Here is a 15214-nt window from a genome sequence, read left to right on the forward strand (position 1 = left end):
GTTGAGAATAATTATGATTTGTAAAAAAAAATGGTGGTTTAAGAATTTACTTAAAGGGATACTTCACCCATTTGCATTTAGCTTTGTATCATTAGAAACCTGGTCGTATTTTTGAATGGTCGTGCATCCCGCCCTCATTTTCCCTCAAGATGGGAAATCTTTGTATTTCTAAATCTGAAAAGGAGCTTCCAGTGACGCAAAATTACGATTTTTGCGTCACTGGAAGCTGTTGCGGTTAGCGGGGTGAAACCACAACGCTAGTTCCTCATATTAACGACCACTGAAGCTACAGACCAATCACAGATCAGTGGGTGGGAACTCACTCCCAGAATCGAAACTTAATGTCCGCCATATTGCTTGGAAGCTATGCTAACAGGCTCTATGGAGAAAGCTGATAATGGCGAAAAAATATACATATAGCGGCGAGACGGCTGCTGCGACAGGCCGGTCTTGTGCTTTGGCTGCTTTGGCCGCTGTAGCCGAGAAACAAAACCGGCCTGTCGGCAGCAACCGTCTCGGGGCTATATTGCTATATTGCTGGCCGCCTGCCTGTCCGCGGCTGTGAGGACGAGGAGCCGGGGTCGGCTCGAGCTGGGGCGGACTGGTAGTGTCGGTGCTGTCACTGTTTGCCTATGAACACAGACATAGAGTCTGTTTTCTGACAGGAATTTCCAAGATGCTAATTCCTTCTGGAAGAAATCTCTGAATCAGTTGTGTAAACGGCCTTATGTGTTGAAGTAAACATGTCTGTAAACCTGACCTTAGTGGGAGTGGCCTGCGGTGCTGTGCATTCTGGGAGTTGGTGTCTCTCATCCACATAAGCCAAAAAGACACTTTCTGCCTTTTCTCGGCCAAGAAGGCACCAACATCAAAATGTATTTCACATTTCTACATATATGACCCAATGTCAATACAGATTCATGTTTCAATGGGTGAAGTATCCCTTTAACTGAAATGTATTTTGATATGTTTTTAGCCTTATTGTAGATGTTTTGTGCTTCTTGCAGAACAGGTAATACTCTCCAGAGAGTTAATTGATTTCTAACCTCTTTTGGTCGGGATGCCAACTCCTACATAAGAGGCGGCTTTAGGGCCTTGTTGGCGGTTGGAGGGGCAAAGTGTTGGAGAATTGTTGACAGTCACCAAAGAGTGTGCCGCGCTGCAAGGGCCCACGGTGGCATTGTTTAATGCTGAGTCGCGTCTTTAGTTTGTCACTTTTTGCATTCTGTTATTTACTTATTTCTTGCTAGTTTTATTTTTTATTCTTACATTTTTCTCCAGGCCTGTACTGTACATATTGCTGCACTTTCTTCATTGCATTCATTTAATTTCATAACCACTAGGCCATCCTTACAAAGATACAAATTACTGAATGATTCTATGTAAACCATCTTTTGTCTGAAAAAGAAAAAGGTGAAATACACCATCTAGTTGGAAGTAACCACACTTTAAGTGATTGACCTTATTGATTCAATAATTTAGTGTTGAATCAGTAATTTGATTAAATCCTGGATTGCGATAAAATGATGTATTCATTGTAGACTATTATTTTTTACACATGTTTATGTTTTGTCTTCACCATTGCTTGAGACAACATGACAAAACATTTAATTATCATTGTCTATAATTTTAAGAAGTGTTTTATAAGTTCATTAACAGTTATTTGTTATTAGTTGTAGCGGTGTCCAGCCTTGGGAACCCTTCATATCCTGTAATTCTTGTGATTGTCGGGCTGATTTGTGGAGTAGTACTTATAATTCTTCTGCTCCTGTTGTATCGCTGCAGGCAGTCAAAGGGTGAGACCTTTATTTAATATTTTTCTTTTATACATTTGATGGTTTATTCCAAATGTTTGACATGAAATGGTGACAAACTAAAAGAACAACACAATGTCTTTTTTACAGATTCATGCCTTATCAGGTTGGTTCAGTGCTCTCTTGTATCTCATTTTGAACATTACATTAACACTTTGCCATTACGTCCAATGTAAACACTTTTTTATTTACTCAATGTTGTAGGTCAATCCAGTCTGAAAGCACCAACCAGGACTCGGCCACAAATCCAGCCGCTCAGCATCATAAATACTCACCTCCCCTGCAGGGTAAGCATTTGAATTAATCATAAATATTTATATATAAGAACACCTTTTATTTTAAACATCCAAAGATACAAAGTGTTATCGTGCAGTTAGCTCGATTGAATTGATCTCCATTTCTCTTTAGGTGACGAGTGTCATTATGAATCAATCAAAGGCCCTGGAGACACCGCACATGGTACAGTTTATTCCTTTTCTAATACTGAAAATGTTCCAACAAATGCAAAGGTTTTCTTGTAAACAACCCGATTACTTCTGCTTTAGGAATTCAAATTAAGCAATCAGTGCAATGTATAATATTTCTTAAATTGAGCAATGGTGTCCTGCTTCACTGGTTGGTGCATCATGTATAATTCATTTGTAGTTGCGTTATGAACAATGCCACTTCAGAGGGTGAAGGCAAGTTTCACCATCCTTTTGCTAATGTTTAAGTGTGTTAGACTTATTCAGCCTCTCTTTAGAGACACATACATTAACAATTGATCTTGTTTATTGCTTTAATGTTACTTTGTACTTAGATTGACTAGATTGACTGGATAAAGAAGCTAAATGATCACTGAAACTTAAGGTTAAAATACTTGGTCTGATTCTACATCCATGTGCTCCTCGGATGGTCCCAGTTTCCGAGTTGTGAAATCGTTCTTCCGAATTCAGTGTGTTCACGTGATTTCAGTTCGGAAAGTTTGAATGTTGTGACAACTACAAAGAAAGCATGGACGCTACAAAGATGTGTGAATGTCTCTGTTATGAGTTATATTTGAGCCAAACGTTGATGTGCAATTTGTGACTTACCGGTAATAAACAGTGTCTTAACATTAACAAGACAAATATTTTGCCCCCCATGTGATGACGAATACGACCACAATTCAGCAAGTCAGGATCAAATTTTTCCAGAGTTTTTTCCGAGTTGTTGCTCCGACTTGAGCAGGCGTTCGTGTTCGTTTTACAACTCAGAAACTTGTTTTCCAGATGTGTCCGATACCACATGAATGCACCATTAAACCTCCAATCAAAAACTGGACTACTTTTTAAATAGTGGAACTAGCCAACATTCCGTGCTGCATGTCTTCACAGGGTTATGGCAACGATTGCTTGTGAAACACTTGCATCAACTTAGTTTTGGCTCAGTGAAACCAGGACAATGATGTCAGCTCATACGCCCTAAACTGTTTCCTGAAATAGTTTCCGACTGTAGATGAACTGTAGTTTATGCACGGCCCAGAATGTTTGTGGATAACAAAACATGTATTTCAGATGCTAACCAGTCCCAGTCCCAGGATGTTACATACTCTCTGGTCGAGCTTAAAAACATCGGAAAGAAAGGTAAGTATCTCAGTAAGATACAGCAGATTGAAAAAAGTGTTTTTACATTCATTTGGCTCATTTATTATGTCTTTTTTTTATTTTTTCATAGGGAAGAAACCTGAACCAGACAACAGCATGATTTATTCTGATGTGAGGTTAGAAACAGAAGGTAGGTTACAGTGCTGCTTTAAGTTGATGTTAAAATGAATCATGGTACACACTGGTGGAGATAATGGGTCAGCTTGCAGTTCAGTAATTATTCTAAATATTTCCACTGGGTGTCAAAAGAGAGAACATTTGTAAAATGTTAACTAAATTTGGGGCATTGATTCCTGTGACTGCTCAGTTTAGCTGTTTAAATTAACTTATGTTGGATGCATGTTATTGTCGGATCGTCATGAGTTCTAAGAACATTTCCATCTCACAGATTAAGTATTAAGATGGACAGTTTTGGGTCCAAACAAAAGCAAGAAGAAACATTCGCTGAGCTGCCATAGTGATAACACATAATCTGTACAGTCATCATAGAAACTCAAGTGTTTCTACATTTTTCTTTCTCAATCCTTCAACCCGTCCGTCTGTACATTACAAATTCAGTCTACAAAGAAAACCAATCCTAAAATCTGTCTTTTGTTTTAGATCCATCTGTCCTTTATTCTCAAGTCAGCTGCCATAATCCAGGTAAAGCCAAGAAAAACAAAGGTGAGTGAAGTAAGCAATCAACTGCAGTTTTTCTTATCCAACACAGCGTAATATAAAATATGTATTGTGGTGTTTGTTTTTTCTCGAATCGCAGGTGATGTAAGCATTTATTGTTAATATTAACCGTCAGGTGTTGTTACATTAAAGGTCCAATATGTAGAATTTAATTACAATGTTTACCTTGAAATGATCAACCTGATTAAATTGATTAGCAGAGAGAATTCACGATTCCCTGCCAGCACTAACGTCATCTTTTATTATTCTTTTGATTGAGCGCCCCCTGGTAGTGGAATCTGCATACTGTGCCTTTAAAATATCTAAATTCTGCATTTGTTTTAGATGTGTTGCTTCTGAACATTTTGCATACTTAGGCAACTTTAATGCGTAAAGATGATGCTGAAATCAGTTTATTGGCTAGGTAAGGGTTAATGGCTGCAACAATACAAATAATGACAGATAATAATGCTCATTACATACCTGACAATTACAAACATAAGGCCTATTCTTAATATTCAGTATAATGAACTTTTTTTACACTGAATGTCTCTCTCAGGAAAGCCAACTCCTGCGATAACTGAAGAATCGGTTTACTCTGAAGTCAAACCAGGTACAGCTCCTGGTTTTAATGCAACCTTACATCATGAGGATTTATTTTATGTATATGTCAACTGATTTTAAAACAGGCAAAAAGGTCTGGTAAAGATTGCAATATTCTTAAAAAATTACTAATCTTTTTTTCCCCTTTGCTTCTCTTCCAGATCAGTAGAGTTCTGTATCAACAGACGTAAGGAATGGATGACAACATGAAAAAAAGACAAGTCTTGGCTTGATTAGCATTTGCAGCTGTCATGTGATAATTTTGTGCTCGTGCTTGTAAATTATTAAAAGTATTCGGTACAGTAAGTAGCATAGAAAATAAATTAAATTGTGTATTTATTTTGTATTCTTGAAAGTTTGGTTGAACATTTCATGCATCGATTAACTTCTTTCACTAGTAAGCTTTGAGCAGCGTTACCCGCCTTTATTTGGGACAGGGCGGATCATTTCTGAGAGAAAGAACATAACCAGAGTATAAAAATCTCTACACTGTTTAGTGTTAAGCTAACCACTTAGCATATGCTGTTATAGCCTGTTTTCCGTTTTTTATTTTTTTTGATTTTGAATAAGTTCTCTTCTTTACCTTAGTGCTACTATAGTTTGTTGTATTCAAACAAAAGCCTTTCATAGAATATTTGAGTTTCAATGGTTATTGGTGAACATGTCTGTACAGATTTCTGCCATTTCAATAAAATTGGATTTTTAAGATATCCTGACAGCTACTGTTTCGAACTTATTAGCAGCACCGGTGCCAGACTGTGACCCAAAGATAGGCACACAATGGATACAGATGTAAACTCAGAGGGAGCGTTCAAAAAGGAAAGGCGTTTAATGCAGTCCAAGGTTTGGTGCACAGAAATTCAAACAAAGTCCAGAGGAGAAAAAAACATGACCTATTTGGTGACATGTACCTGCTCAGTGTGACGATAAACTGTCTTTCACACTTCCAGAAAACTCATGAAAAACTCCTGATATTTGCCTGAGCTGTATGTGTGAACGCAAACAACCGCATTTTTCCTTAAGACTTCACCCAAAGTTTTTCCCACCAGACTCTTAAAAACAGGATTTTCTCTGGAGAATTTCCCTCGAGCCAATGGGAGGGGAGAGTGACGTTTATATTCTGTGACTGCTGCACGGTGCATTAAGTGTATGCATGTGACCGCTTCAATCTCTGTGAACGTTATTAAACGGCTGCATTACGTTTTCTGTTCTTTAGTATGTTGTTCTCCGCTCCTTTGTTGATGTTGGGATTCCCATTAAACCCCACGTAGCATTGATATAAGGACAAATATTCTCATTATAGCGTCGTATAGCAGACTCTGTTGTTTCCTCTGCTACTTCCACGTTGGATTTTTTTTACGTCATATCTTACCTCAGTGTGTGTACGTGACAGTCATCGTAAAGTGTGGGTGTTAAAAAAGGGAAGAAAAGACGCTGTGCTTGGTGTTGGAGGAAACATGAGATCAGATTAAAGATGAGTGTCAACAGCTTTCAAGATTTAAAGCAGACATATTCAACAGAGGCTGTGGGTCGCTGCTGGGTACAACATGGCACACGCTACGGTCTGTGTAGTGGTGTTTTTCAGTGAGTACAAGTTTGTTTTCATGTTAATTTGTCAAGAAAATTTTGACCACCTTTTTTTCTTAGAAAATATAAGATGATACCAATTATTATTATTATTAATAACCGTTTGACTATTCTATGTTATTGAATTTTATATCGTCATACACCTTTCTGTTTATTTCACGACGAGGTCTCTGATTGAAACTGGCTTCACTTCATTCCTGTTGATTGACGTTCAATGATGAGTCAATGTTTAGACGTTTTTCAGCCGTTAAGTTACATTGAAACTTCAGCTGCTGTTAAATACCTTTTTTATTTGTTAAGCTTTAAAACAAACAGTTTCTGCTAGTTGTGATCATATTTAATAAGCTATCAATCTTCATTTCAGCGCTGGTTACACTCGTCAACTGTGGACACGCTGAAGGTGATGACACAATCTTCCTTTTTTTCTGTTCTATTTTTTCTCTCCAAATGAGTCTTCACTCACTGCATCAAGCTTGATTACATCATCAGTCGTGGTTTATTATCTGCAAATGTACGCAGTATTTTAGTCCATGTTTGAACACAAAGCAGGATGTGACTTATGTGGTTAGGGGAAGGGAAACATACCGATGAATATCAATGAGATTCAGACAGATTTAGATGGATAAGAAAAAGAATGTCGGTGAATATTCTGAAATGTTCCATCAAAAACGGCTTGGACTCGCATGTCTTCATTACGTGAAAGAAAACTTAATCTGGTTGGTGTTACATTCCCTGAAAAACAGACATGGCTGTTCACAGAGGTGCTGCTTGTCAACAGGCAAGGCAGGCAACTGTTTGGGGCCCCAGACCAGTAGGGGGCCCCTGAGGGCTGAACAAACTTAAACCAAAACAGTGGCCAAGAATATGCACATTTTGCAATAGACAGTAGGACAGTAGGAGACCTCCCTAAGGGGGCCCCAGCTGACAGCACTAACTCTTGTTGCTCTTGCCAAGCGTTGCATGCATTATTGCTGTGAAAACCAAAGTTTGTCCTTGAAAGTCAAAAAAAAGAAAAGAAAGAGGAATTACCCGTCTATAGGAGAGAAAAAAAGAAACAGGAAAATATAGCATGGAGACACTCGCAGAAATGACAGACTCTAGAATCGCCCCTAGCTGTTCATGAGTTATGTCTGAAGGAAGTGTGTGGTATTGAAAATCATGTGAAACCTTTTTCCTTTTATTTTTTATCATCTCTTTTCAACAGATGATTCCAGACCTGTTGTCAAGGTGTCCACTTCATGGCCGAGTCCTGGAGCCGAAGTTACTCTGAAGTGCCGTTTTAGCAAAAATGACGGATTGTGGACGTTCAAGTGGTATAAGGCTGTTCCCACATCATCCAACAACTCCTACAGTCATGAGAAACTGTCTCACAGCTGCAGTGGACAAGGTCAATGTTCCTACATTGGTCATGGACAGACACGCACAACAGCATACGTGTGCAAAGCTAACAGGGGAAATGATGCTCGCACCAGCAGACCCACATTTGTCTGGTCTAGAGGTCTGTATGTTTTACTTTTAGCACCACCAAATGTTTACTTCTGTTTATTCTTTACTGTACTGTGATATGACATGACAAGCATTTGAACGTCTGCAGACACAGACACATGCACGACAGGCTGAGTTGTTTGTGTACAAACAAAAAAGCCAAGTAAGCACACAAGCTAGGGCCAATATTAAAGTCATTCTTACATACAAATCAATATCAAGATATTTTCAGTATCAAATACTGTCTGTTTAGAACAGAAAGGTGGATGGTGCTGAATTCACAAATAGGGTGTTAACACTTGCAGAAAACTAACCCTTTTTTCCAGGAGGAGCTGTATGTGTGAACGCAAACAGCCACATTTTTCACTCTGATATCACACAGAGTTTCTCCGGCCAGCCCTCCTAGTATTTTTTCTGCAGCAAGTCCGGGTGGGCTGATGTGAGAACGCAGCAGGACATTCTTATATTATACTGTGACATCGTATAGCGGACTCTGTTGCTCCGACCGCTACTTCCACGTCCCGCCCGCCCTCCTGTCTGACAGGGAAAGTCTCCCGCTGTGAGGTGTACATGTGAACAGCCAGGTCAGGAGAATATCCGGAGCAGTCCTCTGGATATTTTCAGGATTGTATTTGTGAGAACAGCTAAAGAGAGCCAATGTAATAAGATGGAGTCGGTATTTAAAGACTACAAACTCTGTGCTGGATTTGACCCTTCACTTTTTCTTGTCTTTTCAGAAATTCATCCAAATTCAATCAAAGTGAGTCCTCCTGACAGAGGCCAGCACGTTTCCTCAGAGAATGTCTCACTGAGCTGCGAGGGAAACTCTTCTAAATGGAGGGTGATGAGATTAACTGAAAAAGGCCATCGGTCAACCTGCTCTGAATGGGGGACAATGAAAAATTTGACGTGTCACATCACGAAACCTACAAAAAAAACAGCCGTGTACTGGTGTGAGACTGCATCAGGCCAATTCAGCAATGCAGTCAACATCACTTTTCAAAGTAATGTTTTTTTTTTTTTTTATCTTAATCTAATTTGCAAAATGATTGTTTTTTAAAGTCTCTTATACAGATTGTGTTTCTAATTTATATTAGACAGATACAGTAATGCTACATGACACCTTAAAGGAGTCATATGTAAGATATTTACTGAATGAAATGATTAAAGGACCTTACTATATCATCAGGCATTAAGGAAACATGATATGTTGAAGTGCTGGCTTCTCTGACTGGTCTGTATTTTTATTTGGACCAGAGAAGGTATAGCGGTTTTAAGGCACCACCACACAGCCGTTTTGGACGCCCCTCGATTTGCCAGGCAAACGGTAAACCAACAGGTGTTGCAGCGATGGAAGCGGACAATAGAACTGGTTCAGATAGAAGTGATTGTGCCCGACCTTAAAAGCCTCTGCATGTTTCTAATAAGCTCCACGAGCAGAAAGGTGCTCAAACTAGGGTCAATGTTGGAGATACTTTTTGAAAAATGGAGAGAGGTTAGAACGCAGAAAGGTTTACAGACCGATGCAGAGCTGGCTAAACACTGAAGCTTCAGTGTTTGTGTTAACTCGGCTTGCGCATCAACTCTAGGGAGGAGGGGGCTGAATTTGGACTGCAGTACCCATTTTAAACTCTAGTGACATATTGCTCCCTTCGATAAGACCTTTAAAAGGAAACCTACATAAATTGGTTAAATAAGTTCATAGATAAACATTTAATTGTATCTTGTACATAATAGTACCTGTCAGTTACACATGTGGAAGCAATCTATAAAATGTCCTGACAAATAACCATTTTGTTCTTTTATTATGGCAGTGTCCAGCTCTGAAGGTTCCTCCTTTCCTCTGCCATTGGTCCTTGGACTGTTTTTTCCCCTTTTAACCCTGATTCTCCTGCTGCTGTTGTGTTGCTACAGAAAGTCAACGAGTGAGTCCTGATCGTTTTCAAAGACATACGAAACTTATAGAAAATGATCAATTCAGAAATATTAAACAATTTAACAAGAAAATGCCTTTTTTCTTTCAGATACATTCGTCACCAGGTCGGTAAAACGCTTCTCCCTCTAGAAACTAAAAGTGCAGATGTTTCTTCTCATGTCTGTTTGACGTTTTGACAGGATCTTTAACCTTTGTGTTCTCAGGATTTTTAGACCCTCAAAGTCTCAGAAAACCAATCAGAGCCCAGCTGCAGATGACGTGGTCGACCAGAACAAGACTCAAGGTAGAGGGTCTCTCAATGGTCAATATCACAAAATACATCTTCAAGGCCTCATAATTTCTTAGAGACACTTGAGGCTGATTAATTATTCAATAAGATAGGAACTAAGAACAACTAATCAGTCTGTAAAAATTGTTTTTCTAGTAAATATGAGGCTAATAATGCAGTAAGAATGAAGCAGATGTGTAAATATCTTTAAAGTAATGGGGATATTTTTATCATTAATTCAGTCAAAAGACCCCAGCACAGTAAAAATGGCTCTGTTAAACTTTTTATATAGACATACTGTAACCTTGATTTAAGATGGTGAGTCATCTTCTCGTGTTTATTCCAGATGTGGATGAATCCAACGATGTGATGTACTCTTTGATTCTGTTTAAAAACACAAGAGGTAAAGGTGAGTACTCGTGTTTCAGACCAGGTCCGCCTTCATTACAGCTTCATCAACGCTGCGACGCCTCGAAAAAGAATATCGGGATAATCATGGTCACCAACCTTTATTTAAGTCTTTAAATCATGAAGGTGTTTGAGATACAGTAAGAGCACAATAAAAAAAGAAGAAGAAGAAGAGGATGTTGTCAGTTGGCTGGTCTTGAAGGATGGACTGACTGCAGGGCAGAGGGAGACTCAGGATGGGGGTTCTGTCTCAGACGTAATTCTGGCCGAGCTAATCACGACCCGGACTGTTCCTAGAATTAGACAAATGAGAGGAAGGGATGAGGAAGGTGGGTGAAGGGATGAGAGGAAGGGATGAGGAAGGTGGGTGAAGGGATGAGAGGAAGGGAAGGGAGGGTGGGTTGAAGAACCGAGACAAACAGGGTGGAGTGGGACGGTTGGGCGTGGTCCTGCTTCTGAACCTAAGTTAATGTATTCATTTAATTTGTGTTTACAATATTTAATATTCTTATTAAAACAAAAGCCTTTGGATTTTATAATGTGATGCCGATCTGTTTTTGAAAATAAAGATCTTGTTTATTTGTTATTCATCTGATCAGGTCTGCAAAATGAACCAGAGGAGGAGAGCTCTGTTTACTCCAAAGTGAAGATAGGATCACCTGCAGGTACAAAAACATACACAAGTCCAGACTATATTTTTAATGAACATTTTGGTATATTTGAAATGACTCGAGGTTCTTCATGGGAATGAGCTTTCTTCTAATTGGCTTAGCCATTTCAGGTCGCGACCAATAGAAGTCAACCATCGTCCAACTCTTAAACTTTGATTATTGATATTTATCGCTTCCTAAGAGAGTTTTTTTTCCTCTGCCTGAGCCAATTTTATTTTTTTTACAGAGGGCATACATTTGAACTGACCTTCCTGTTCTTTTGCTTTTCTTTGGTCTTGCTTTGCAAATTTGAGAAGTCTGTTGCGAATAGCTTTGCAACAGACTTCTAACTTTTCCTTTTTCCTAATCACAGAAACTGCATTCTATTGCAAACGTCTTTCTTTACATGAAAATATGTCAAATATGTTATATTGCCTGTTTCATGCATATTCTTAACTGTACATGAAAACTACATCCACATGCAGATATCAGAGTCGGACAGGATTACTGTGTTTGTTTCAGCTTTCCCATACTGTTGGTGTTCCCTACTTAGATTATGATCTAGATCAACATCTGTTCAGTTCAATCTGAGTTGTTATTGAAGAACGAATCATCTGTTCATTTGTAGAAAAGATGTCTCATGAAACGGTTTATTCTGAAGTCAAAAGAGGAACACCTACTGGTAAGAATCAAACCATGCACTGTGTGTGTGTGTGTGTGTGTGTGTGTGTGTGTGTGTGTGTGTGTGTGTGAGATGGATTTTTGAAACTAAAAAATCTATTGAACCTTTTGAATAACTTCTCATCACTTTTCTCTGATTTTCTTCTAGGTCCATGAAGAAAAGTGTGTTGTGTTTGAGACGGGCATTGCTCTATGTACATAGCTTTTATCTGCTGTCTTTTTTTTTCTTTTTTTAACAAGATTGCTCCTAGTTTTATGTTATGCAACAATAAACTTGTTTTTTTAATAACACCAAGCTGTCAATCGTCTTTTTAAATGTTTCTTTGTTCAGTTTCATGCTATTTTCTTAACGTCACTAAATGGCTTAAAACCCTAAAGAAAAAAGCTTTAACCCTGGAATATATTAGAAAACCATTAAAGATGTTATACTATGTACCAATGGTAAACCTGTCCTTAACAGTTACCTTGACAGTATACTGTTTTCTTAATGTTTGCAGGAAGTCAACCCACTTATGAGTTTAAACAGGAAATCATGAAATACTGAGGTAAGATTTCGTCGATCGGAAACTTTCTGAAATGCTCTTCCCATTTTGTTTTTGAAAGTTGTTTGTTTCTATGAATTTCTCTTTTCTTGTGAAAGGTTCGAGGGTCTAAGGGGGTCACAGAGTTTTAGACGTTGAAGCTCTGCGTAGCATCTTTTGTAACTTTGAGGTAAAATAATGGTTAGATGTTTCATTCCCATCAGCAGTTAGGTTGACTTTTTTTAAGCTCCTACTTTTCTTTGAGCTTTGCACTAACTGTGACACAGCAGCCACTCTGCCTGTAAACAAGAGTATTTATCTCCACTTCATGGATACACATTTAATCAGGTAAACACAGTGGTGTGTTGGTGTCTAAAGAAGGGGGTATACTCTGGGTAAAATGTTTTTTTTAAAGGTGGCCGGTCCAACAGAGGATAAACGGTCTCTGTTATAAACAGGTTGAGCAATGTCAGCAACTTTTGGTACGCATACAAACAAAAATAAATCCCCCTCCCCCTCCAAAAAAAAAAGTAAATGAATCCTCAATATTGGGCACATTTTCTAGCCTACTAACCAGTTAATGGTTTTCATTGTTTGGTTGTTAAGAAGAAAAACACACTTTAAAGCTTCCAACTTTAATTAATGTTGCATTCTTGTATTAAACAGAAAATGTTTACATATGCCAAGAGAAACCAAGGTCCTGGTGACGAAGAAAACAAAAATGAGCTGAGGTCTTTAGGTCTCTGCTACCTGTTGTCTGTATGGCCTTCATAATGCAAAATTAGAGTTTCACAGATTAAGAAAAAAAAATTATATTTGGGGATCGTTCTTATTTTTAGTGAGGTGGACATGAGTAAAGGAGCAGGTTGAATACTTGCTTGGCTTTCTGGTTTGGATTTATTTAGATCCAGGTGACCCGACTTACAACAGTGAGGTTTTTGATGGCTTCTTTGTCAGGAGTTTAAATGAAGATGCAGAATGAATAGTGAATGTGGGTGGTGGATATTGGTCCGTCTGGTGCTGCTTTTGCTGCCCCCTGATTTTCTTCATTGCTCCTACTGGGTCTCTTGTTTTAGGCAGCACTGCCACCGTGTGTCCAAATATAATCCATGAGCACAGTCGACAGCAACAACCTCATTTCCCTTATATCCCCTTCTGTTCATCCTTCTTCTGTTGTCCTGCTGTAGTATGAGCTGTACAAGATTTGGAGCAGATGAAGGTGTTAACTAACCTGTATGTGACTCTTCTGACTATAAATAATTACTGAAGATGCTGCATTTAAAATAAAGTGCTGTTATTATCACAGATGTGCATTGTAACATAAACTAAGGTCAAACTGTGTGGCTAAAGAAGCTAATGCTGTATGTGGACAGCACACAGCGGGTTAAAAGAAAACATTGATATAAAATGTTTAACCCTTATTCTGCTCTGCTAACAATAAAGTATCAGGTCTGGTCAGACTGCATGCTCTACTTCCTGCCCTTTTTTCTTTTTTTTTGCGATTCAGCTGCGTTTGATAGACAAGAAGAGGAAACAGACGTTCCTCCCTACAGAGATGGCCGCGGATCGCATCCGATATTTGAGATGCTTTTTTACATTCAGTGCTCTGCTGCTGTTTGAGGTCTGCCTGCATGGTATGTACACCTGTCTGTTAGAGACTAGACGGCTTTACTGTAACTGAGTGTAAAAACTGAGACAGTTAAGATGCAGTTTTACAATCTAACTTAAAGTGCAGGAAGATCTTAGGTGCAGTCAAAGTAATGTTAGTAAAATGTGTCGGGGTTCTAATTAGAATAACAATTAGTGGTAGTTAAAACATGCTGAGATAAAACTGTATAACCAATATAACCAGTATAAACAGTCTGATATACATTTAGATACATGGTTAATGCAAACACACAAATATAACATGTATGATGAAGTGCAGTTGCAACATTAATAATATACAGAAAAAACAGCATGATGCATATTTGGTATTCACTATAGATCATCAGTATTGTTGAATTGACCATTCAGTTGAATTGTGTTGGTAAAGCTTGACTTGATCAAGGTCAAGGTAAACTTAAGAAGAGGTCAGGAAAAAAGTGAGTCTGAATCTTATGCATTTACTTTTTTGGGGGTTTTATCAAGTCAACTTTGGTTATATTCTTTAATAATTATATTTAATTATTAATAATATAAATAACAATATCATTAAACTATGTTTAATCAACTCTTGGGGCACCACCCTGTAATCAGGGAAATATAACCAAAATATCACTCAAATCAGTCTCAAATTAGTTACTTAATTACTAATATTATTAATGATTAATAACTAGATTTAATAAATTGAAGGAGTGAAATCCGTACACAAAGCCCTCGCACCCAGCTTACATCACAATGCAAATACACCAGCAATCAGAAAAAACTACTCTCTTAAATTATAACAGAATTTATTTAAACAAAGCAACATCAATCCAAAATCAATGAACTTAATCAAACAAATAAGTATTATAAATTAATAAAAGATGTCTCATGAAAAGGTTTATTCTGAAGTCAAAAGAGGAACACCTTCTGGTAAGAATCAAACCATGCACAGTGTGTGTGTGTGTGTGAGGATTGGAAGAGAGGGGGAGATGGCTTCGTACCCACGTGGTCGCTTACGATGGCGCACACCTAACAAAGACCTGCCGTGGTCTATTGTCTAAAGATCTGTGTCTCTGAGGCGTTTGAATGGCCGTGAGTGTACAGATCTCGGAATAAGACCGTTATCATTCTGATAATCTGTTATAGTCTGACGCTCTCCGAGAAACTGAGATGCGTTCACTGGACAATCCGAGCTCGGAATTCAGAACACTGCCGGCAAAACTTAAAACTAAGAGAGATTTTCTTGCAGAAAACAGGAGTTGAACTTGTGTCTCCGAACACTTGAAGTCAGCGCGTGGAAAGAGAGAGCAATGGGAGTCTTGGAGTTTCATAGCCTGGCCTGCTTCCTGTGGG

The 15214-nt window shown here is 38.5% G+C and overlaps 1 protein-coding gene and 1 long non-coding RNA gene across 4 annotated transcripts in view; one reads left to right on the plus strand and one right to left on the minus strand.

Moving 5' to 3' along the window:
• The window catches only part of LOC132958356 (Fc receptor-like protein 5), a 49501-nt gene that overhangs the window by 6813 nt on the left and 27474 nt on the right, over positions 1–15214 (plus strand). Inside the window, exons 11-14 of one of the 2 annotated variants that reach the window (XM_061031107.1) lie at positions 1674–1796; positions 1905–1920; positions 2019–2101; positions 2223–2273. In XM_061031107.1, the coding sequence (XP_060887090.1) occupies positions 1674–1796; positions 1905–1920; positions 2019–2101; positions 2223–2273 (273 nt within the window). Of the gene's footprint in view, positions 1–1673; positions 1797–1904; positions 1922–2016; positions 2102–2222; positions 2274–15214 lie in introns of both variants that reach the window. The other variant, XM_061031108.1, reaches the window with a different exon arrangement.
• On the minus strand, positions 9558–10625 carry LOC132958364 (uncharacterized). Of its 2 annotated transcripts, XR_009666759.1 has the most exons (3): positions 10483–10625; positions 10280–10359; positions 9558–9679 (listed from the first exon to the last, which is right to left on the minus strand). It is a non-coding gene; the product is annotated as an uncharacterized LOC132958364 (long non-coding RNA). The 2 variants fall into 2 exon arrangements; XR_009666758.1 differs by lacking the exon at positions 9558–9679 and having other exon boundaries at positions 10245–10359.

This window comes from Labrus mixtus, chromosome 23 (assembly GCF_963584025.1).
Source record: "Labrus mixtus chromosome 23, fLabMix1.1, whole genome shotgun sequence".
Classification (NCBI taxonomy): Eukaryota; Metazoa; Chordata; class Actinopteri; order Labriformes; family Labridae; genus Labrus; species Labrus mixtus.